Genomic DNA, 24,237 nt, shown 5'->3' with positions numbered 1-24,237 from the left:
GTACACCAGAAACTAACACATTACTGTAAATCAGCTACCGTTCAAGTTTTAAAAACCCTAATTTTGGACAATAAATAAGTAAATAAAAATCTGAAAAAAAAAAAATTCTTCATTTTCAGTCTTTGGAGCCCTTGGAGTTCCTGGCTGCAGGTGACTTACTCCTAATAATCCCCCTTCTCTCCTCTCTGCCTGCCTCTCAGGAGAGACCTCCAATGCTTGATCACCCCCTTTTCAAGTATTATACCTGGTGAATGGAAGTAACAGCATTGTCCTAGGGTTTCTCCCAAGTACCCACCTGCACTGAGAGGGGAGATAGGACCTCACAAGGAGAATATTGCATTGAGATCATGCAGCCCTTACACATCTAAGACTGAATCTCCCTTGCTTTGGTACTTCTTTGGTTGCATTTTATCCACGTGGCTCTGAAAAGGCCAGGTGAAGAAAATGAGCACGGGAGCATAAATAGTCACATTCCTCATCTCCATTGATGGGTATCTGCCCATTAATTCCCTCTGCACCCCCTCTCTCATGACTTCATTTTCCCTATGCAGTTACTGGTCCTAAATCCTTTCAGAGAAGGGAAAGCATGCATCCCCAATAGCATTTTGCATCTACAAATCAAATGTATAATTGGCATCTCATGACGGGTACCCACAAATCACAGCGCATTTGAAATTACAGGCACCAGATCGAGAGGGCATTTTCAGCCTTGCCTGAAAAGGTCTTCATAAACCTGTTTGAGAATAATAGGATAGTTCCCAAATCTCCCATTCTAACACCATTTGCTATTATTTTAAAATCATTATATTTGCTGAGCTTACATAATTTTTCAGCTATCAATGGAAGATTTTATTTGATACTCCATAATCTCTCTTCCGGCTCTGCGACTCTCTACAAATAAAAACGCTATAACAAAAGGGACCCTCGCTATCAAAAATGTAACGGCTATGCATCCAAATTACTTCTGAGCACTCAAAACTGAGTGTACGCCAGCAGGGCCCAGTGTCTCGGTAAACCTTACCTTGAGGACGCCAAGGGTCAAGTCTTAGTTTTCTTACGAGCCAACGTCCTTCCCGTAGAGCTATGTCTGCAGTAGGATCTGAATTTCAGTCCAGCTTTCCTGAAAGTCATACACGTGAATTTAGTGACTGTCCCATTATAGGAGTATTAGAGTGATATTCCTTAAACATGAAAATTATTAACTTGGAATTCTAGGCACTTATAAAGAATTATGACTCCTGCCAATTTTTTAAAAAAGGCATTCGATGGCACAAAAGACACCATTTGGCTTCTTCCTGTATCCGTTGCTTGCAGTTCATAAAAGTGTCGATTAAATTGTTAGTTCCGTATGGGAAGCACTTTGTCCAAGTGGGGAAATTGGGATGGGATATGTCACCTGCTACTGTTGTCTCATCTCTTCTTCTTCTCTTGCAGGCTACGCCCAGGAAGAACAGCTGAAGGAAGAGGAGGAAATAAAAGAAGAGGAGGAAGAGGAAGACAGTGGTTCGGTAGCTCAACTTCAGGGCAGCAATGACCCAGGGACAGACGAGGAGCTAGAAACGGGCCCCGAGCAGAAAGGCTGCTTCAGCTACCAGAACTCTCCAGGAAGTCACCTGTCCAATCAGGACGCCGAGAACGAGTCCTTGCTGAGTGACGCCAGTGATCAGGTGTCAGACATCAAGAGTGTGTGCGGCCGAGATGCCTTGGACAAGAAAGCAAGCGTGCACCCCAAGCTTCCAAACGAAGCCCACAGTTGCATGGATAAAATGACCGCCGTCTACGCCAACATCTTGTCTGATTCCTACTGGTCGGGCCTGGGTCTGGGCTTCAGACTGTCCAACAGCGAGAGGCGGAATTGTGACCCCCGAAATGGCGGCAACAAGACTGATTTCGATTGGCACCAAGACGCTCTGTCCAAAAGCCTGCAGCAGAACTTGCCTTCCAGATCCGTGTCGAAGCCCAGCCTGTTCAGCTCGGTCCAGCTGTACCGGCAGAGCAGTAAGATGTGCGGGACCGTTTTCACCGGCGCCAGCAGGTTCCGGTGCCGGCAGTGCAGCGCCGCCTACGACACCCTGGTCGAGTTGACGGTGCACATGAACGAAACGGGCCACTATCAAGATGACAACCGCAAAAAGGACAAGCTCAGACCCACGAGCTATTCAAAGCCCCGGAAAAGGGCTTTCCAGGATATGGACAAGGAGGATGCTCAAAAGGTCCTGAAATGTATGTTTTGTGGCGACTCCTTCGATTCCCTCCAAGACTTGAGCGTCCACATGATCAAAACAAAACATTACCAAAAAGTGCCTTTGAAGGAACCGGTACCAACCATTTCATCGAAAATGGTCACTCCGGCGAAGAAACGCATCTTTGACATCAATCGGCCGTGTTCCCCCGATTCGACCACAGGATCGTTTGCAGATTCGTTTCCTTCTCAGAAGAACGCCAGCTTCCAGCTGTCCTCCAACAATCGCTACGGCTACCAAAACGGCGCCAGCTACACCTGGCAGTTTGAGGCCTGCAAGTCCCAGATCTTGAAGTGCATGGAGTGTGGGAGCTCCCACGATACTTTGCAGCAGCTCACCACCCACATGATGGTCACCGGCCACTTTCTCAAGGTCACCAGCTCTGCCTCCAAGAAAGGGAAGCAGCTGGTGCTAGACCCACTCGCCGTGGAGAAGATGCAGTCATTGTCAGATGCCCCAAACAGTGATTCTCTGGCTCCCAAGCCATCGAGTAACTCAGCTTCTGACTGCACGGCGTCCACGGCTGAGTTGAAGAGAGAGAGTGAAAAAGAAAAACCAGAGCAGATCAACAAGGATGAGAAAGTCATGAAAAGCGAGGACCGTGAAGACCCTCTGCAAAAACCTTTAGACCCTACGATAAAATACCAGTATCTAAGGGAGGAGGATTTGGAAGACGGCTCAAAGGGTGGCGGGGACATTTTGAAGTCACTGGAAAATACTGTTACCACCGCCATCAACAAGGCCCAAAATGGGGCTCCCAGCTGGAGCGCGTACCCCAGCATCCATGCCGCCTACCAGCTGTCAGAGGGCACCAAGCCTTCTTTGCCGATGGGCTCCCAGGTACTGCAGATTCGACCCAACCTCACCAACAAGTTGAGGCCGATTGCCCCCAAGTGGAAAGTGATGCCGCTGGTTTCTGTGCCCACAAGCCTGGCCCCATACACGCAAGTTAAGAAGGAGCCGGAAGACAAAGATGAAGTGGTGAAGGAGTGCGGGAAAGAAAGTCTCCATGAAGAGGCATCCTCTCTCAGCCACAGCGAGGGGGATTCTTTCTCCAAATGTGAACCCCCTTCAGAGTCCAAAAAGGCTGAGCCTTGTCCGCTGAAGGAGGAGGACAAGCGGATGAAAGAAGGTGGCGAGAAAGAGAAACCCCAGCCCTTGGAGCCAGCGTCTTCTCTCAGCAACGGCTGTGCCCTCGCCAGGCACGCTTCGGCCCTGCCGTGCGTGAACCCGCTCAGTGCCCTGCAGTCTGTCCTGAACAATCACCTGGGCAAAGCTACGGAACCCTTGCGCTCTCCTTCTTGCTCCAGCCCAAGCTCAAGCACGATGTCGATGTTTCATAAGTCGAATCTCAGTGTCGTGGACAAGCCGGTTTTGAGTCCTGTCTCCACAAGGCCGGCCAGTGTGTCCAGACGCTACCTGTTTGAGAGCAACGATCAGCCCATCGACCTGACCAAGTCCAAAAGCAAGAAGGCTGAGTCCTCGCAAGCACAATCCTGTACGTCCCCACCCCAGAAGCACGCTCTGTCTGATATCGCTGACATGGTCAAAGTCCTCCCCAAAGCCACCACCCCAAAGCCTGCTGCTTCCTCCAGGGTCCCTCCCGTGAAGCTGGAGATGGATGTCAGGCGCTTTGAGGATGTGTCCAGCGAAGTCTCAACCTTGCATAAAAGAAAAGGCCGGCAGTCCAACTGGAACCCTCAGCATCTTCTGATCCTGCAGGCTCAGTTTGCCTCCAGCCTCTTCCAGACATCGGAGGGCAAATACCTGCTGTCCGATCTGGGCCCACAAGAGCGAATGCAGATCTCGAAGTTTACGGGGCTCTCAATGACCACCATCAGCCACTGGCTCGCCAACGTCAAGTACCAACTTAGGAAAACGGGCGGGACCAAATTTCTGAAAAACATGGACAAAGGACACCCTGTCTTTTATTGCAGTGACTGTGCCTCCCAGTTCAGAACCCCTTCTACCTACATCAGTCACTTAGAATCTCACCTAGGTTTCCAAATGAAGGACATGACCCGCATGGCCGTGGAACAGCAAAGCAAAGTGGAGCAAGAGATCTCCCGGGTATCGTCGGCTCAGAGGTCACCGGAAACCACAGCTGGCGAAGAGGACACAGACTCTAAATTCAAGTGTAAGTTGTGCTGTCGGACATTTGTGAGCAAACACGCAGTAAAACTCCACCTAAGCAAAACGCACAGCAAGTCACCCGAACACCATTCACAGTTTGTAACAGACGTGGATGAAGAATAGCTCTGCAGGTATGGGTTTGCTCCCACGTGGTTGTGACAGTAACTTTGTGAGGAGCTTCTAGAGGGGAGATGGGTCTATTTAGAGGCAGCTGACATCTCCCTATACCAAGAGCACAGTAGCCTGCTGGAATAGCACGAATTTTTATGGAAGACTAGAACGTGATAATTAAGTCCTAGCCATTCTCTCAATTTCTCCAGTTCAGCGTTGGGAAATAGAATAAAATGGGTTTAGAGGGATGGAGTTCACAGGTTACTGCTTCTTGATACCCAAGGCCCTCTTAGTTACCCAAGGCCCAACTTTCAAGGTCCAGCCAAGGCTACACCTCATTTTAATTGATAAGTACTGACTTTTCTTACTGTCCCATTTCACCACCTCACCTTCCGAGAGTAACGCGAATGACTTACAAGGTGATGAGCATTCGTTTTAAAAAGTGAGCAAGTGAATAAAGATTGTAGGGTTCCTGGGGGCAGCCACTATACAGAGATTTCTTAATCAACTCATGAGTAGTTTAAGGCTGGCTTTATTATTATCACTAGTAATTAATGCTTTTTGCAGCTTACTTGCAGCAACTGCTACCTTCCACTCCCTCCCCTTCATTTCCGATCCGTTAGGTCTCCTGTGAAAGGGCGTATGCCCTGTACTACAGTTGGATGGTAGGAAAATACTCTTCTCTGCAGAACACTGAGATGAAGAGAGAGGAAGCTTATTTTCCTCCCTCGTCTTTTGCTTGTCCTGAAGATAAAGCTACTATCAGAGTCCACCTTTAGCAAAGGTAGACGCCATGCATGGCTTTGAGATTTTATTTTATATAAAGAAGCAAATGACGATCTGCACACTCATTGCCAAGGCACATGGGGTCCCACAGCTTGAGATAATTTGCATCATGTCTCATCGAAGTTCCATGCCTGGCAGAGTCACCAGTGCCCAGACTACCTAAGTCACCTTCAGGAAAGAGGACAGACGCCAAGGTCAAGTACCTTGGCAGACCCGGCCCGCCAGCCATTTCCAAACGTTGAGCATACACAAGGCTGAACTTCTTTTCACCGCCCTTTATGTATTTTCTCTACCTCCTTTTCTCTCCCCTCCAGCGTGGCACCCCCACGTGCTAGGGACCGTCGAATGTTCAGGTTGGGGTGTGAGGCCATACCCCATAATGGGACCCAACCTGACTTAAACCTTTGGCACTTGCCAGCCCAGTGTATGTCATGCTAGGTTATAGATTAGCTCTTTTGGTTACGACGTGAGATACGAACAGCTCATACTAGCATACACTTGACCCTTAAGCAGCTTGGGGGTTAGGGGTGCCAAGCCTCTGCGCAGTGGAAAATCCATGCGTAGCTTATAGTAGGCCCTCCCTACGGTGTAGCCTGCCTATCCCCGCTTCCTCTGTATCCGAGGTTCCACACACGCAGATTCAACCAACCCTGGGCTATGTAGTAATTACGCTTGAAAAAAATCCATGTGTAAGTGGACTCAGGCAGCTCAAACCCATGTTGTTCAAGGGTCAACTGTATAAGCCCTCACCACCTCCTCCTGTCAGAGCACTTGTGGTTAAATAGGAGACTTTCGGATCAAGCCACCAAGCCATGGGCACCAGCGGAGTTCCAGGTGGGCACGGCTCTGTATATGATGCGGCTTTGGGCTCACTTCACATCACATAGGGAGGTTCACTGAATGCAAGGATGGTCAGGATGAAGTGAAGGGTTAAAAACTGGGGCCGTTGCCTCAGTGAGAAGATCTAAGAGCTTCTGACAAAGGGGGAACCCATCCTATCACTCTAATGGCTAATGGCTATCTGGGCCCAGATGAAGACTTTTGTTTTGTTTGCATGTTTTTATCATGATAATTAAAGTGTATTACTGGCAGATTCCTCTCTTGCTTTCCAAGCATGATTTATTCAGCTCAGACTATTGAAAGAAAAGCTGAAATGCATCTATTGAATCTAAATGTGAGCTGGGGTCTCCATGACACCTATTTATTTGCTATATAACATTTTAAATTTTATGTAACTTACTATTATGCTTTCCTGGTCCTTCAAAAGAGAAAAAAAAAAAAAAAAGACGGATATACACAGAACACACAGAGAGAAATGCTTCCAATCCCATAGTGGTAGGTCCAAACCGCGGTGAAAAGGACAAAGAGGTAGTGTTTATTTGTGCTACGGTGAAGACCAATTTTCCACATTTTAGGTTTGTAATCATTTTGTAAAAATTAATCTCACAGCCAAAACATGGCAGTATGTAAATGGAGAATGGGGAGGGAAGGAAAGCCTCAGTCAAAATCTGAAAGGCACAAACCTGTTCTAGAGAAGCAAAGAAAAAAAACCCAATAATTTGGAAACACCGACACAAAGGTACTTACAAGTCTATTAAATACATAGATAAGCTAGCTCTTTTCTCATCCCTCTGCATTTGTACAGAATAAACATTTCTGATTTGGACCTTCAAAGCACCATATTGCAAAGTTATCATTACATGAAAACGAAGCTCCATCAATGCTGTGATTCTGAGAGAGGACAGCAGAAAAACAGGTTTGAGTGTTTGCGCCTCATTCGAAGTATATGTGTTGTGTGCACACAAAAAATGATGCAGGTGCTTGGTGTTTGCGTTGATACTAAAGATCTCCCGGTCTGACTGAATGGCTCCCACATCTGCACAAAGGCGGCTCTCTGATGCCCTTCACCTAGAAGAGACATCCTCCACCGCACGGGTCCACTTTTAGAACAATAGGTGTGCAGAACCTTGCCCGCTGCTTAGAATTATGCTTATATGTTTTCAGATGATCACAAAATGAGATCACTGTTATCTGGAACTCTAATTTTAGTTGGTACGCATGACAGCACAAATTGTACAAGTGACATGTTGTCTTAGTAAGGATGGTCGAGATTTTATGGAAAATTTGGGAGCTTTACCACACCTGTGTTCTGTGTAAGATGAGAATTTTGACCTGAGTTTTCTTTCTTTTCTTAGATATGTCTTAAATTCTACAAAATTCTCTGCCAAATATTAAATGCAACTTTTCATTAAAAATTAATTAGAAAATGTTAAATGTGCATCCCTAATTTAGGATATAAGTAAATCTAAAGCAATTTCAATAGATATTTGTATCTACCTTTAAAAACCACATGCACTTGAATAACAGAAATTAAACAAAGAACAAATCGATGAGTCCAGAATGCATAAGGACCTGAAATTATAGTAATTACCGTGTAATCTCGTGTACAAGAGTGTACAAGTTTAGCAGCACAACTAGCCTTGAAATTGATGGAGGGAATGAATCTAAAACCCAGGTTCATGGTGAAAAGCACGTCGGTTCCCAGATAAAATACAGGATGTCCAGGTAAATTAGAACTTCAGGTAAATGACAAATAAGTTTTTAGAATAAGCACGTCCCAAATATTGCATGAGCCATATTTACACTAAAAAAAAAAAAGTGTTCATTGTTTAGCTGAGATTCAAATTTAACTGGGCATTCTGTATTTTTATTTGCTAAATCTGGCAACCCTAACAGCATGGGTTATATGGCAGCCTGGGAAAAACAAAATGAGCTGGACTAACTAATGTCTATTAGAGGCATCACCCTTGCCTTCATCCAGCAAATAATATTCTTTCTTTCCTTCCTTTCTTTTTTTACGCCTCCCTCCTTCCCTTCCTCCCTCCCTCCTTACCTCCTTCCTTCCTGTCTTCTCTCCTCTCTTTCATCTTTCAACAAATACTGGCTGTGCTTTTACTGTGCACCGGACTCTATCAGCAAAGGCTATGTGATGGAGAGCCAGCAGTCGTGCTGATTGTACTGTAGCCAAATGTGCCAGGGCTGCAGCAAGCGTATCACAGACATTATTTCACTTGATACTCACAAACAGCCCTATGAAGTAGGGTTGATTCAGCCCTGTTACAGGGGAGGAAATGGAAGGAGAGAGATTCTGCATGAATTTCTCAAATTCCCACCGTCTCTGAGCCTCACGCATTCATTATCGCCCGTCTAGAAAGCCATCGCTCCATGCCAAGCACTGTGCTAATCCCAGGGAATAAGCCAGCGACCAGGACAAGAGTCTGCCTTGGAGGCTCACGGGAGACACAGAGACGGGCAGCTCTGGGGTAAACGCCGAAAGGAGCACACAGGAGGGCATCTGGCCAGTCCTGGGGGAAGCCGAGGAGGGGACTGGTGGTACCAGGGCAGTGTGATGTCAGGGCTGCCGAGTCCTGCAGGCCTGGGTTCAAACCCTAACTCACCCACCCACTGTCTCTTAGATATGCCCCACTTCTGTGTCCATAAAACGTGGACATAATTCTCCCCTCACAGAAAAGTTGTGAGAATTAAGTAAGTGTACGAAATTCTTTTCCGTGAGACCTGGCTCATAGGAGGTTCGCAAGAAGAGTTAGTTCTAGGCAGTGCCTACAGGCCCATACCATGTTCTTCAGCTTCGCCGAAAGTGTATAGAACTTACAGAGTGTTCCCAGGTTGAGCTATTTAATACTAGGCAGGTGCCCCAAGGAAACCTTGACCTACCATTTAACTATAATGATAGCAATGACAGCAAAACTCCCACCTCTTGGCCTCTTTCTATGAGTCGGGCACGGGTGCTCAGATCATCCTGATTTTGCAGAAAGCTCGAGGGCTTCCGTGATTTGTCTAAGAGCACCCAGTGAACATAGAGGTGGGATTCGAACCCAGGACCGCCCGACGCTCATCAGGTTTCTTCTGCCTCTTGGCTTCTCCTCCGTCTTGCCTGATGGTTTCCAGGTGCTACCCACGGCCAGGAATACATCCAACAGCTCAGAAAAAAAGTCTATAAAATGTGGTGTAAGGGTGGAGAGAGGATAAGGGCTCTCCTTGGCCTCTGGGAGGCTTCAGCTGCAAATCAAATACCATAGCTCAGGGGCCTGGGACTGACCTGGGGGAAGAAGCAACACATCCTCACCCTCTTCATTGTAATTTCCTTGTTCAGTCAGGTGATCATACAATTACCATAGAGCATCTCACCAAGAAATGACCCAAATTCCAGGGAAAATAGATGTGTGAGAATTTTTTAATCCTCATCCGGACTCTGATTTGGGGGAAGCCAAATGAGAATTTGGAAACAGGACATTTGACCACGAGACCGCGGCATTTCTAACGCAGCAAGAAAGAAATGCGTCACCTCTTTTCACGTTTTCATTTCACCCGAGCCATCTGGCTTAACCCCTCTTTTGCATCAATGCATCTCCGTCTCCGTTGCACTTTCCCCCTCATTTGGACTTCTGAATGCTCAAATCCTGACGGGTATAATTTGGTGCTTTAATATAGAGTAACATTATTTTTCATTTACTCCAATCTGCCATCAGTATCATCCTTTCATTTAACCAGATGCAATTCTTTTTTCTTTCGCTAAATTGAAAATCCATGAGCGACAGGGAGTGCAATGTTTTAATTAGCTCATATTTTTTATATGGATTTATGTCTTTAAAATACATTTGTGTAATTCTTCAGTGAAATTAAAAACGTCTTTCTGCAAAAGTGAGGAGAGGAAAATAAAGAGCTAAATTGTGTCGTTAGCTTAGGTAGATACAGATGGAGGGCAGGATCTAGTTGAGAGACACACACCAATCACAGGGCCTCTCCCTGGGCGGAATTTGAACTTGCCCTTCATTGAAAGAAGTCTTTCTCTGTAAAGATTTTTGGAAAATGGCTTGAGGTTGGTTTTTTTTTAAGGCCCCTAGTAAGTAAACAACAGTTACCTTCACCGAACTAATGTGAAACTGAACCTGCCGCCAAACAAAACAGAAAAAAAAAAACAGAAGTCATCGTGATAAACAGTTTTCTCCCGCATTTCTCTCTTTGTCTTCTTTCTTTTTAAATCAGGTTTAAAGCGTTCCACGGTGTTTTTTTTTTTCTACTTTATAGGAGACAAGTGACATTCCATGGTAAATGAGAGAAAAAGCCATGCAGAACTGAAATCTTCCTAATGCATTGACACCAACTTGCCCTCTATTGTTGGAAATGAGCAGGCGCTCATGATCGTTCATCACACGGCTCCTAATGCAGTTAAAGCATTCAGCTATAATTTCTCCTTGCATTTATAATTACTGTCATAGACTGCACACCTCGGTGAGCAGATTAAAGCTATAAACTATTTAGCCGCGGCTCTAAGACGAGGAACTTGATTTGTCTGGCAGGAGTTATTTGTTAGGGAGCTTGACACTTCACATAAAAATGACTCAACTTGATGAAGAACAATGCAGTTTTAGCAATGCGGGGATTTTAAATCAGTCACGACGCCACGCCCTGCAAGACTCGCAGGGCAGTTTGTTGAATGATATGTAGGCCACGGAGATGACGGAATGCACAAAGGGTACCAAAATAGAAGAGGATTTGGTGTGCTGTGCCTTCTTTCCTGGCTCTTGCTCTGAAAGAACAGGAGTTTGTTGAAAATTACCGCATGTCATGTTCTCCTATTAAATCCAGGGTCAGTGTTGCGCCAGGCTCACCTGGCAGGAAAAAAGGATGCCAGGAGCCCAAGGCACACGTCGCATCTGGGGGTTTTAGAGAACTTTGTGCTGCTGTCGAGCACATTCCCTTCCCGAAGCCCGTGAGTCCAGGGTGCTGCGGAAAGTGGCCGTGGTGGGTTTTCCTGGAATAGTCTTTCTTTCTTTCTTTTTTTTTTACTGGCAGGAAGCGTATGATATATTTAGGCACGGAGGGCCCTTCTATTGGGCTAATCCTCCAGCGGTGCTGTGAAAACTTGAAAAAATAATCTACGTGCAGGTCGATGAGAGGCTGGCACAGACAGGGTGGCGGCCGGCGCAGCTCCCTCTCTCCTTTCTCAGCTCGCGTCCAGGGTTCGGTAAAACAGTGCACGTTACGGGCAGTGCTCAGCGCCGGGCCTGGCCCACAGAGCACGGGCTTTGACGAACATCACTCTCCTCTCTCTATACCCCACCTTGATCGCCTACCTCAAAAAAACCCTCTTGGGTTTGCTTAAGGCTTAAATCAAGATGGGGATGGATTGTGCCATTTGATTTAAAGAAATAAGGAGAGACTGCTAGGACCGACGTCACTAAAATAGCTTTGAGGGGAGAAACGGTAGTATTGGGTGGTGTTTGGGTGGCCCTGGGAAAGGATGCAATGTACTGTTAACCTGCGTGTCTTCCCCTCTGACACCCCCTTTCTCTCCCTGCCACCATCTACCTTGAACATTTTCATTTGCTACAGTCCAACATCCCTGGTGGCTGTGTCAGGCTTAGGAAGATCTGCGTTGGTCTTCCAAGCATTTTGATGCAAATGATGATGTTGATGACGACGACGACGTTGATTAATGGGGTCAGAGAAAGCTAAAATCAGTGGCTGGCGCAGTGTCCGCTATCACTATTGTCCTGGTTGTCACTGATCGATATTGACAGAGGATTAACATTTATTGAGCATTTACGGCATCCCAGCTATTGTGCTAGGCCCTTTATGTATATTATCTCAATTAATTTTAACCCTAAATTCTATAAAGAAAGAACTGTGATTATGCCTAGGCTACAAGGGAAGAAACCAGCCCTTGGAGAGGGGAAGTGGTCAGGCTCTCACGGCTAATAAGTGGCAGAGCTGGAAATCGCGTGTGGACAAATGACTATCTACCTCAAGCTGGAATTCCGGGCAAAAGTTCTCCCGTGACCTTTCTGGTATCCCCTGGCTTAAATTCTATTGGGTGCTACACCGAAGTGTGAGATGTGAACCCCGTCCACAAGTTACTTGCATGGGAGAGAAGATGAATGGGCAAAAAAAAAAAAAAAAAAAAAAAAAAAAAATTTAAATATCTTGAAAGCTCAAATCTTTGACATAGACAACTTCCTACCGCTCAGGCCCTCCAGAAAATTGGCACTTTCAACGTGCGTGGTTTTATCTGGTATTTTTTCATCTATGGGGGAAAAATGATGTTTCAGGTTAGGTTATTTTCAATGCTACATTACTCGATCTCACAGTCAAATAATTTCTATTTTTGTTCACAAGAGGATTTTGTCATGTTTGTTTATTTCTCCCTCCTTCCCCCCATTTGCTGTAGCCTCCACTTCCCCTTTTGCCGCCTTCCTGTGGCTTCTCTGGTGTGCGATAACCACGGAGACGGGTCCTTATTGGATAGTGTCTGCTCTGGCTTAGAAGTCAAAGACCAATCGGGACCTCATCATCCTAGAAATGCAGGAAGGTGAAACGTGAGGGGACTTTGGACGTGGAGAGAAGGCCTGTCACAAAGTCTTAGGAGACAGAGGCTTCCTGACGTCTAAAACTCCCGTGAAGGAAGCACGTGGCGGTGGAACGTGGGCCCTGGAACTGCTGAGGCCGGGCCTTGGGGCCGGGTCTCCACTTCTTAGCTGAGAGACCTGGGGCGGGTCACCTCACCTCTCTGACCCTCAGCCTCCTCTTCTACCAAGTGGCCGCATGTAGGCTGGCCTCGCATCCTGTTATAACACCTTTTAAAACCTACTAAGTGTCCCCCTAGTACAGTATAAGGCACATCGAATTAAAGAGAGCATCTCCCATCAGTGTTAAAATACAGCACTCCTAGAATCGAGGTTGGGCAAATGTGTCTAACAAATGGAATCATAACAGCAACCATGGCAATTAGAATGTGCTGGAGCCAAGTCCCATGTCCTGTCTCGGGACCCTCCACTGGGGAAAGGCAAATATGGAAACAGTCACTGAAGAGGAAACGCCTGTTACATGCTGGGGGCTGTGGCTGGTGCGGGGACGAGGCGGCGTGGTACGCAGCACGGAGACCGGAGCTGACGGTCGCAGAAGAAAGTCGGCGCGGCCAAGGCTAACGGGGAGCTCAGCGCGGCCACCAGGAAGGCACTGGGCCGGCGGAGCCCCGAGGGTGGAAGGAGGTCCGGCCACGAGCAGAGGCTGGAGGAGAGGCAGACCACGGCTTCCACGCGGGTGTATAAACTTTGTCTAGCGAGCCTCGGAGACACAGACGCTCGAGAAAGGTTTGCTTTCTCGAAATGTTTCAACGTCGTTTCCATGACGTTGACTCTGTAGGGCTGGCAAGGGGTGGGGCTCTGGACTTGCACCGGAGCCGCCTGTGTCCCGTGGACACGAAGCCGGGACCCGCCTCTAAGCTCCAGGGGGGCGGGGCTGCTTCTCATTAGCTCATTATACGCAGACTCTATAAATGTTGGGGAAAAAAGGAAGGAAAGGAGGGAGGAAGGGAGGCAGGGAGAAAGAAAGGAAGGAGGGAACGAGTAGAGGATGGAAGGAAAAGTGGGTATCTAGGAGGTGATCGGAGCTGAGGGACCCTTGGACATCCCCCAGTGTGAAATGACAGTAATGCCCATGTCACCCCTCAGAGAGGCAGGTAAATAGATGAAGCATGTGAAACCCTCAGCACCGTGCCCAGCACACAGTGGAATCCCAATGGGAAGAAATCTGCAGGCTTTGCACAGCCCAGAAAAGTAAAAGGGAGCGAGACATTTTCCCAGCCCACCGGCAAAGACGGTTTGTCCCGAGGACAGGCCCTGCCACGGGGCTTGTGCGTCTGGGCTAAGAGATGCTTTCCTGGGAGCAGGAAAATGCCCTGGGAGCAGCGTTCATCGATGCCTTCAGGTGATGAGTCAAGTTCTGCGTTCTCTGTGACAGGAGGATCAGGGACCTTCATTCAGTCGCCCGTTCATCCATCCCCTGGAAGAACCTGCCCTGCACCAAGCATGTCCTAAGTGCTGGGCTCCCCCTGAGGATAAGAGAAGCCCAGACCTTGCATCTTAGTCAAAGGACCCGGGTTGATAATAATCTTAATGGCTAACATTTACTGAGCACAAAAATAAAAGTCAGTCATTTCTTAGAATGAGGGGTTGCCAAGGAAACACGGGGCCGTGTGTGGGCCTAGGACGGGGCCCCCTACTTTAAGTAAGGGGGCGGGGGAGGGGGTGGTGTCAGGGGAAGGAGATGAGAAGGAGCCAGACACATGACAAATTGAGGGCAGAACATCCCAGACAGGAAAACAGGAAGAGGGGTTGGTGTGTCTGATTCAGAGAAAGGTGGAGTGTTGACAGCTGTGGCTGGAGGGCTGGGACATGACCCGGGGGTGGACAGGGAGGCACGAAGCTAAGGGAGGGCTTGAGAGAACAGCCTCAGAACTTTGCATTTTTTTTCCCCAAGCCCAACGGGAGGCCATCAGAGGGGGTTAAACCGGCGAGAGGTGTGCTCTACTTTCTCTTTTAGAAGATCAGTCCGACTGCTGTGCGCAAGGGATGGGAGGGACCAGGAGAGAAGGGGGAGGCCAGCAAGGAGGCTGTGGGAAAGCCAGGGGAAAGCTGGTGGTATCTGGACTGCAGTGGAGAGAGCGAGCATGGAGCAGAATTAGCAAGGCCAAGGGCGTCCCGGGCCCCTCGGAGCCGTGCTCGTCAAGGAAGGAGAAAGGATGTCAGACGGAGAAGACCTGGAGGGCATCAGGACGAACCCTAAAGACTTCATATCGTGGGGTCCTGGGCGGGCTTCAGAGGACCTGGGGACAGCTGTTCCTCCCATATCTCCCCTGGACCCCCCTCAACTCCCAAGCTTGCCATTACTGCCTGTTTGCCTGGAAAATCCATCTGATAAAAGTAAACCACTATTTTTATGCTTCTCTAGGAATTATGAAACACAAAATGAAAGGTCCCTGCCGTGCTGGCCTTCCTATTTTTCGATCCTAATTTAATTCCTTTCTCCATTCAGTAATTCAGCCCCCTCCCCTGCACCTCAACACGAGGTGGTCCCGACTTCAACGGAAGCTTTACTGGCAAGATGAAATGGAGGAACACGTTGTTTTTTCAAGATGATTTAATGACCTTTTTGGCATCCCCGTGACTGCTGAAATCTTCTGTAATTATTCAGTTTGGTGGCAGAGAGGTCTGTTGATCAGAGGAAGGCTGATGTAGATGTCAAATGTCAATAAATTTGCAATCCATAATTGTAACCACTTGATGCTGGAGCAGACCGGGAAACGATTCGGTCACAAGGCCATGAATGGTTGAACCAATACAAACACCAAAGTATTTCTAGTGTTACACATACAGAAACATTACCCTATCTTTTCTTCTTGCACCAGCTCACTTTCTCTTTCCCTGTCTTTTTTTCATTCCTACCTCTGTCCCTGGCAATGTCCCCATCCCCGGAGATGGGCATGCTGCATAGTCTACTTTCCAGAGTCTTCTGGGTCCATCTCCACCCAGAGCCAATGATACTGTCAACGCAGCCACGGGTTTTCCCCAGAGAATCGCCATAAGGTCTCGTCGGTCTTGCTGTTCAGGTCTGTTTAGCCCCTGCTGGAAATCTAGCACTGATTGTTTTTCTGCTTTGCTTGCTTTCAGACAGCACGGTTTGTATCGGAAAGGTCTGTGTCAGGAACTAGAGAATGTTCCTAACAATGGGAAAGAATACCCTAATATAAATATACCATTTGTGGGCTTGCACTTTGACAAGTCCAAGTGAACTGGAAGATGCTAGAAAAAGCTCTGAAGTCAGGAACAGAGACATTTGCTTTAATAACGCATCTAATTCCTTGAGCTCACCTTATCAAGTTTTAACCTCTGAATCTCTAAGTTCCTAGTTCAAAAATGCAGTCTCCTCTGTCCTTGTGTTAATTTTTAAATTATACATCATTGTAGAGAGGCCCTTGTGGTGAATGTTATGAGCCATTTTCGCGTCTGAAATGGGAAATTACAACTGAACATTAGCGATTGCTTATAAATCACTGCAAGCAAAGTGGCATCTGTAACCACACTGTATTAACTGGGAAGAAATGCAGCGCACAGAAAAAGGGAACTTGGAAGGGGAGGTGGTTTTCAAGAGAGGAGGTTGCAAGCTGACGATCACAAATATTCCTTGCTATGCTGAGCCTTCTCTAGGACCCCAGGGGACCTGAGTTGAGGATTAGTTGGGATTCTGTTCTGTGGCTGCCTTTTTTTTTTTTTTTTCCAAAAAATATTTTTAAGTGGAAAGTTCTGGAGACTGAGAAATGTGTCCTAAGTTTCGCTAGGAATCAGCAAAAGGACAACAGGACATGTCAATCTGAGACAGCACTTCTGCCAGCCCACTGGAATGTGAGCCCGGCGCTCTGCCTGGGAATAAGGTTGCTGAGTGGCTATGTCCACCCTTGCTGGGGAGCTCTGAAGAGGTTTGTGGGTCAGGCTGCCTGGGTTCGGATCCAGCTCTACCACTCACTAGCAGTAAGAGCAAATGTCCTTATCTCTCTAAGATGAGTTTCTTCATCTGTAAAATGGGGATAACTGTCCTACCTTGGGGGTCAATAAAAAGGGTTGATAAAGATAATCCAAATAACACTTTAAGCCAGTGGTTCTCAAAGAGTGTGTATCAGAATCACTGGCAGGGGTGGGTGATGGGGTGTTGCTAAAACCCCCCCCAGAAGGCCGAGCCCCATCCCCAGAGTGTCAGAATCAGTAGTTCTTGGGCGGGGCCAGATACTTTGAATTTCTAACAAGTTCCCAGAGGATACAGTGATGCTGGTCCAAGGGCCACACTTTGAGAACCACTGCTTTCTGCACAGTACCTGGCCTGTTGTTAAGTGCTCTAAAATGTTTGCTCTTGTTAACTTGAATTCAGTCTTTGAGCCTGTCTAACACTCTTTCCTGGGTAAAGAAGCAGCATGGACCGTCAGGGAGATCCTAGCTCAGTGTACAAAATCAAGTCAAACCAAGATGGCGAGGCCATGGATCATCCATTAGAGGAGCGGAAGAGAGAACAGAAGCTGAAGTACAGGGGCAGCACGAGGAGAGGACCAAAGTCTAGGAAAGCAGGAGGTGGCCTGGAAGTTTGCATGACTCTGCTGAGATCACTTAAAATGGTAGATAGTATCAACTCCGTAGTTTCTACTGTATCAGGAAAACTTTCCTGTCTGAAGAGCCTTGACTGGAAGTCCGGGGAATCTGTCCTCCCCTTGACTTAGCTTAATACCTTCCTTAACTCTGAAAAGAAAGGCTGTATAACTATTTGGGAAGCAACAGTTAAAACTGTTCAGCATGTTACCTCCAAACTATGTTTATCAAAATCTCTTGTTTATAATCGACTGCAAACCAAGTCAAACTTAGTTAAGTAAAACATGGAATTGTTGGTTTCGTGCTTGGATGAATTCTAGGTTCAAGGCAGGTTTGTCATTGGAACTTGGTCTTTCATCTTAGATTTCCTCTACGTGGTCTTCATTTTCAGGCAAATGACGAGATTGTCTGGACCAGCTCCAGAGTTATTTCTTAGCAGTTTAGGAGTTTCAGTGGAAAGAATGCCTGTTTCCCAAGAGTGTCAATCACCTATGGAGACTGAGTTGAATTGGCCTGTGGGCTCACATCCTCTTGAAGCAATGTCTGTGGCTGGGAGAACGGGGTGCTCTCTTCGGCCTGGTCAGATGCACACTCCTGGAAGCAGCAGAAGGCGTCAGCACTTCACAACTTGGGCTGAGACTGGTCTGCCCAGAGGGGTTGTCATATCCGTGTTTTGGGACACGGTGGGGATATGACCTTGAGTCCAACTCATCCTTGTTCTAGCTTGACCCAGGCCAGCTTCTCACTCTCCTAACATCTGCCCATTTTTCTGATTCTGAAATGACACTGAGTGGCCTCCCTGTTCTCACGGTGCTCCAGCTTAGGATCTACGGACCCTCCTCTTTCCCTTTTCTCCCCATCACGCCCCATTTCATCACTATTTTTCTTAACTGGACCTCCATAATGCTTTGCCCGCCTCACCCCTTCCACCTCTGTCTCCACAACAGTTGGGTTAGTGGAAGGACACCCTGTCTCTTGCTAGGAACGCTGCAGGGGTCACCCGCTGAGCTTCTCAGCTCGGCTCACTACCTTGTGCCAGTTTGCCCAGCACCCACCTGCCAGATTAAAAGTCCTAATTCAAAGCTTATCTCATGATGAGAAGAGCTACCATTTTATGAGTGTTTATTCTCTCTTGGGATGTCAGAGACAGCCTTTCTGAACCTTAGGTTCACCATTCTCATCACTTAAATCTCAACATAAACATCATCTTCTTTAAGGACTCTTCCCTGAAAATCTCTCTAAATCGGGAGTCAGCAAACTTTTTCTGAAGGGCCAGCTAGTAAATATTTTCAGGGCTGTAGCCAGAGAGTCTCCATCACAACCGTTCAGTCCGCCATTGCATCATGAAAGCAGCAATAGGTGATAGGTATGTGCGTGTGTGTGGCTATGTTCCAATAAAACTTTATCCATGGACACCAAAATTTGAATTTCATATGATTTTTATGGGTCATAAAATAGCATTCTTCGTTTGACTTTTTTTCAACCATTTAAAAATGTAAAAACCATTCTTAGTTTGTGGGCCCCACAAAAACGGGTGGCCCACAGGCCACAGTTTGCCAACCCCTGATCTAAAGCCCTCCAGCCCTTTCACTTGTCTTTTTCTCATCACCCTGTTTTGTTTCCGTTATTAGGTTTACGCCTATCTGATATTATGTTACATGTTTCTGCCTTTCTTTGTGTCTGGCACTGTGCTGGAATTCAAGGGTACAGCAGTGAATAGATGGCATTTTTCTTCCCCTCACAGATATTGTAGGAGGAGAAAGATAAGAACCCAGAAAACAAATTAATAAACAAGATCATTTCAGATCCCTAAGGAAAATAAATAAAGTTCTGAGGGCCTGGGTAGCAGCGGTGCTCATTTACTTTGGGTGCTGCAGGAAGGCCACTTTGAGAGGTGACAACTGAGACGTGAAAGATTGAGGGAGCTAGTCCTGAAATGAATGAGAAAAGGATTTCAGACGGGGACAGCAAGTGCAAAGGCCCTGAGGCAAGTAAGAGTTGGAGTGTTGAGGGACACTGAAAGGACTGTGTTGCTGAAACTCCGTGATCTCAGGGCCAAATAAGTTTGAATGTTTAGCACGGATCCAATTGTGCAGGCTCTGATGATGAGTTTAGATTATTCTAATTTCACTGTGGGGGGGTTTATGTAGGGGAATGGCATGATCCATCTGGCATTTCTAAAGATGACTCTAGCTGCTACCTGCACGGAATGGATCACAGACGTCTGCGTGTGGAAATGTGCATTTCTTTCCTTACCAGGAAGCTCCTTGAAGAACACAGACACGGAGCCTGCGCATATTAAGCCCTCAACAGAAACTTTGTGAAATTAATGCACTAATTAAACCATTAAAACAGCATAACTTGTTCTTTATCCCTTGACAGCAAGGCTTTTTATATCCAGGTTCCTGAAGCAGGTCAATTTATACCATAAAATTCAAAAATTACAGCTTATAACATAAAGTGCCCTCCCATTATATACTGTGGCAAAACAAGCAAATTAATACCAGAGGTAATAAATGTCCAGGCACTAATACAGCTTAAGTATAAAATATGTTCCCGTCGCTTTGGGAGTAAGGGTTCAAAATGAGGATGACACTACCCAGCACCATCTAAACGGAGCACCTGATTTCTAAACCCAACGGGAGTAGGTGCAGCGCATTGGAGTAGTTTCCATTCTTCCTCATCATTCAGTCAGCAGGTATTTTTGAGTGCATACTGTGAACAGGCACTGGGCCAGGAACTGGGATCCAGAAATGAGCAAGTCAGAGAAGGCCTCTGCCCCTCATGGCGTTTATGTGCCATTGGGTAACGATGGAGGGAAAAAGAGCCAATAAACGAAGGCAAGAATTTCAGCGCTGAAGTGTTCAGAATACAGGGCCATGGGATAGGGGAGGGGAGGGCTAATTAAATGGGTGGGCAGGGAAGGCCTTTCTGAGGAAGTGACGTTTTTGCAGAGATCTAAGAAATGAGAAGCAACCGATCTTCCCTTGAGTCAAGGAATAAGAATGGCAGGCAGAAGGCATGGCAGACGCAAAGCTCCTGAGGTGAGAAAAAGCTTGGTATGTCCAAAGCATGATCCAGCACGGGAGTTGGCAAACTTGTTTTGTCACAAGACCAGACAGTAAATGTCGGAGGCTTTGTCCGTGCAATATTTATCGCAGCTACTAAATTCTGCCATTCCAAAGCAAAAGCAGCACATAAATGAGCAGGTGTGGCTGAGTCCCAATAAAACTTTATTTATAAAAACAGGTGGAGGGCCGGATTTTGCCAGCCCCTGGTCTAGTAGGATAATGTCTTAGGTGGGGGTCCCAGGAGCAGATCCCAAGCAATTTCTTAGGAACAGGCTCTCAGAAGAACCCAGTGAGGGAGTGGAGAAGCAGGACAGGGAAGGGGGAAAAGCCAGGCACGGGTGTGAGTTCAGGCAAAGCCCCAGCCTTAGCCTGATCCCACGGGGAGCTCTAGGGTGTCTTTTCTGCCTCTGAGTTTGAGCCTCCTGGAGACAAGGGCCGGGCTCGGGTACACCTGCCTCAGTCAGTCATTGGTGAAGGGCCGTCCCAGGGGACATAAGCTCTCAGGCACTGGAGGTGCTCAGCACATGCAGGCAAAGCAGCTCCGGTAGCTATGGGCCGTCCTCGGAAGAGAGTTGCATGTGCCTCTGTTAGCAGGAAAAAGACGCGGAAACCAGGAGTGGGGCACAGGGCATGGTATAAGGGCGCCTCTACAGCGCGCCCTCTACAGATGCGTTTCCCTGCGGCCAGGTTCTTACCTGATCTGAACGCGGGCGTGAGGCCCCAGCAAGGCCGCGTCGTTACGCAGGCGAGTGACGCGAATCACGCTCCTCGACGCAGGAGTGCTTCCTCCGTGTGTGAAGAGCAGTGCACGCCTCGACCGGTTAGCCAGTTTGCATCTATTCCTTCTAATCTCCAGCCTGAAAGGTGCAACTAGGAGATGCATGGTCTTGGGCATCAGAACTGGGCTCTAATACCAGCTCTGTCACTCATTAGTTGTGTCACCCTCAGCAGGTTACAGACCTTTCTGAGGTCCAGTCCGTAAATAGAGATTGAGCATTCTCTATTCCAGGGGCTTACCATCAACCTCAGTTTCCTCGTCGAAAAAAAATGGGGATGATATCTCCACCAAAAGCCTTTGGTGAGGGTTAAATGAGAAAAAGAGACGGAGGCTCCTGGCACAATGCACACGGTAGTGTCCCATCAATGCCTCTTTCGCATCGGTTGCATGGGAAGACTGCTCACCTGTGTCTCTGATCACTTTCAGAAGCCTGGTCAGTGTAAACGCGTGCTGTTTTCGTTACTGCTTAGATCAGTAACAGACTCCTGTAGGCCTTTTGCCCTGGTCCCTGGACAGATCTTTCCCAGAACTGACCCTGGGCCTTACCTAAGAGCCATAATGATCTCACTCACTTGTTCAGTCAACTAATATTAAGCACATAGAAGCCCTGAAGACCCAGACTTTAATACGGACGACATTTAACATTGAGTGAGCACACTACCAGTGTTTTCTCCATATATCCTCCCCTAATCCTTGGAAGTAGGGTCCATTATGGATCCCCATTTTGTAGAGGAAAAAAGCGGAGCCTCGTAAAGCCTGAGGAAGTGGCCCACGATCATCCAGTTAGGAAGCAGCAGGGCCAGATTTGAATGCACGTTTACCAGCCTCCACCATCTCTGCAAGAACACATGGACCGTCCTGGTCCCCAAAGAGAACAAGGCCTAACACTGAACTGAATGCTTACTATGTCCAAGGCACCCTTGAAACCCTTTATAGATGCCATCTCATTTCATCCTTCCCGCCCTCACCCCAGACGTGTCCCTGGTATTAACCCCATTTTGCATTACCCAAAGCGCACGGAAATTAAATGACTTGACCCCCACTATACAGCCTTGGCTTAGTGGAGCTTAGATTTAAAGCCTCGATCTGCTTGGTTCTAGGGCCTGGGAAGCAGACTTACAATTTTTTTTAATTACAAAATAAAAAGGCAGAAATAAAATAATATGAATGAACATATATTGGGAACTTGCCACGTGGCAAATACTGGGGCTTAGCACTTCTCTTTTTGGCTTATGTAAGCTTTAGCACTCTGCGGAGGAGGTGACATTCTTACGCCCCTTTTACGGATGAAGAAATGGAGACGTAGCAAAGGTGAAGGCACTCATCCAGGGGCAAAATTCATTTGCAGATTGCCGTGCCTCCCGTCAAAGAGACACGATGAGCCCTGTCCCCTTCTAAAGGAGGTTTTCCTAAGCAGCTGCCCTGTAATCTGGGTTCGTGAAGAATGAATAGGAGTCAATGCTCCCCAGCTCCATATGAGGCAAAAGGCACCCGAGGCCAGAGTCATGATGAGTTAGGGGTGAAAGGAGGTGGTGAAAGGGAAGCAAACGTGCCTGGCAGGCTCCTGGCCTCTGGGTCAAGTTCCTGACTGAATGCCCTGGGCGGGGGCTTTCTGCTGCTTCTTCTTCCACTTCTTCCTTCGTTCGTAAGAGCTTTGCCGCCTCCGACAGCACGGACTGTGTAGCTTGGGCTTGTGGAGAATGGAGCGTGTCTGTTAGGTGTTGCTTCTCGGATGTTGGACTGTCACCTCCATCTTAGTCAGGCACGCCCGTCTTTTTCAATCTAATGAACTCCAACCATCAGTGCAACTTAAGTTCGCCTGTCTGTTCGTGCATAGTTAATATTAAAAATGTCCTAACAGTGTGGCTGAGGAATCAAATTATGCACATAAATATGCTGGCATAGCAGAGGCGGCGGCAGAAGCTGAAGTTAGTAACACTGATGCCAGTTCACATTTGCAAATCTCCCGTCAATCTGTCATTAAACATGTTATCAAATGATGATAAGTGTATGCTTCTCGCTTGCATTGGTGAGCTGAGTCCCATGTTGACGCACGTTAATGGGATAATACGCATTAACATGGTTGTGCTTGGATGAGCACAAAACATTTTTTATCTGTCTCAGTTTGTTGCCCCCCGTGGCCCCCAAGTAAGTGTTTTGTGTTATCAAATTGCCAAAAACAATGTGGGAAAACATATTACTTTTAATTAGCCAAACTTGCTGTCGGTGGGGTGTGTTTTTTCTTTCCCTTAACACCCACCCCCCCATAATTCCTGTGAGTTGGCCATAAAAGAGAGACAGAGAGAAAGACAGAGAGAGGGAGAGAGGGAGGGAGAGAGAGAGGAGCTTCACTGTCTTCTTTCAGTAGAACGATTAATGTCAGAAACTCAGAAGCTGGCAATTATGCTCTGTCTTAATGCACTGGCCTTTCATCTGGGGCCCTCGCTCTTGACAGGCCTGATCGTTTCAGTTCAGTGATATGAAAGGCAGCAGAGGAAATGATCGGAGACATCCCGGGTCCGTCACAAGGGCCGGCGCTGACATGCGGTCCTGGCTCTATATCCTGACTCCGTTCAACGGAGTCCTGGGGGAGGGAGACAGATGGTGGCCCCGGGCGTCGCCCAGACTTATGGGTGTCACCGTGCGGAGTGGGGGAGATGAGCTACAACCGTTTTTCCAAACTTGGGGACTGAGAAAACATGCAAGCGCCCACAAAGTGAGAAATACTCTGTGAAAAAGCCAAAAGATGCCCTTTTTCCTGATTACTGGGCGTCTACTCGATCACAAGAATAAATGCAAAGGTAGACATTGATTTCATGCAGCAGCGTTCAGCCAGAAGTGCATTATCTGGTGCTCCAGGATACAATTGGATTAATTTTTTATTGACATGAAAAGAAAACTTAGAAATTCTTGAGTAAACACTTCAACCGTCATGGCCCAAACACTGGGCCAGCTTCATATTTAAGAAATGGTGCCGGTGCCCAGCTTTCTTTGTAATGTCCTGAAACATTAGGACTTTGTTCTTTCACAGGAGATCTGCTAGCACACCTTTGAGAATTGATTCATTCATTCATTCAACACCGATGTATTAGATGCCCTACTACATGCAGAGAGGCCAT

At 47.2% G+C, this 24,237-nt stretch overlaps 1 protein-coding gene across 1 annotated transcript in view; it reads left to right on the top strand.

The window, feature by feature from the left end:
• TSHZ2 (teashirt zinc finger homeobox 2) overlaps nt 1-4,918 on the top strand; it is a 277,574-nt gene extending 272,656 nt beyond the window's left edge. Inside the window, exon 2 of the mRNA XM_024128653.2 lies at nt 1,435-4,918. Coding sequence (XP_023984421.1) covers nt 1,435-4,499 — 3,065 coding nt within the window. The 3' untranslated portion in view covers nt 4,500-4,918. The remainder of the gene's footprint in view (nt 1-1,434) is intronic.
• Nucleotides 4,919-24,237: the final 19,319 nt, after the last annotated feature.

The sequence above is a fragment of the Physeter macrocephalus genome, chromosome 14 (assembly GCF_002837175.3).
Source record: "Physeter macrocephalus isolate SW-GA chromosome 14, ASM283717v5, whole genome shotgun sequence".
Lineage (NCBI taxonomy): Eukaryota > Metazoa > Chordata > Mammalia > Artiodactyla > Physeteridae > Physeter > Physeter macrocephalus.
Note: the sequence above shows the minus strand (reverse complement) of the source record. Positions and strands in the feature narration are given on the sequence as shown.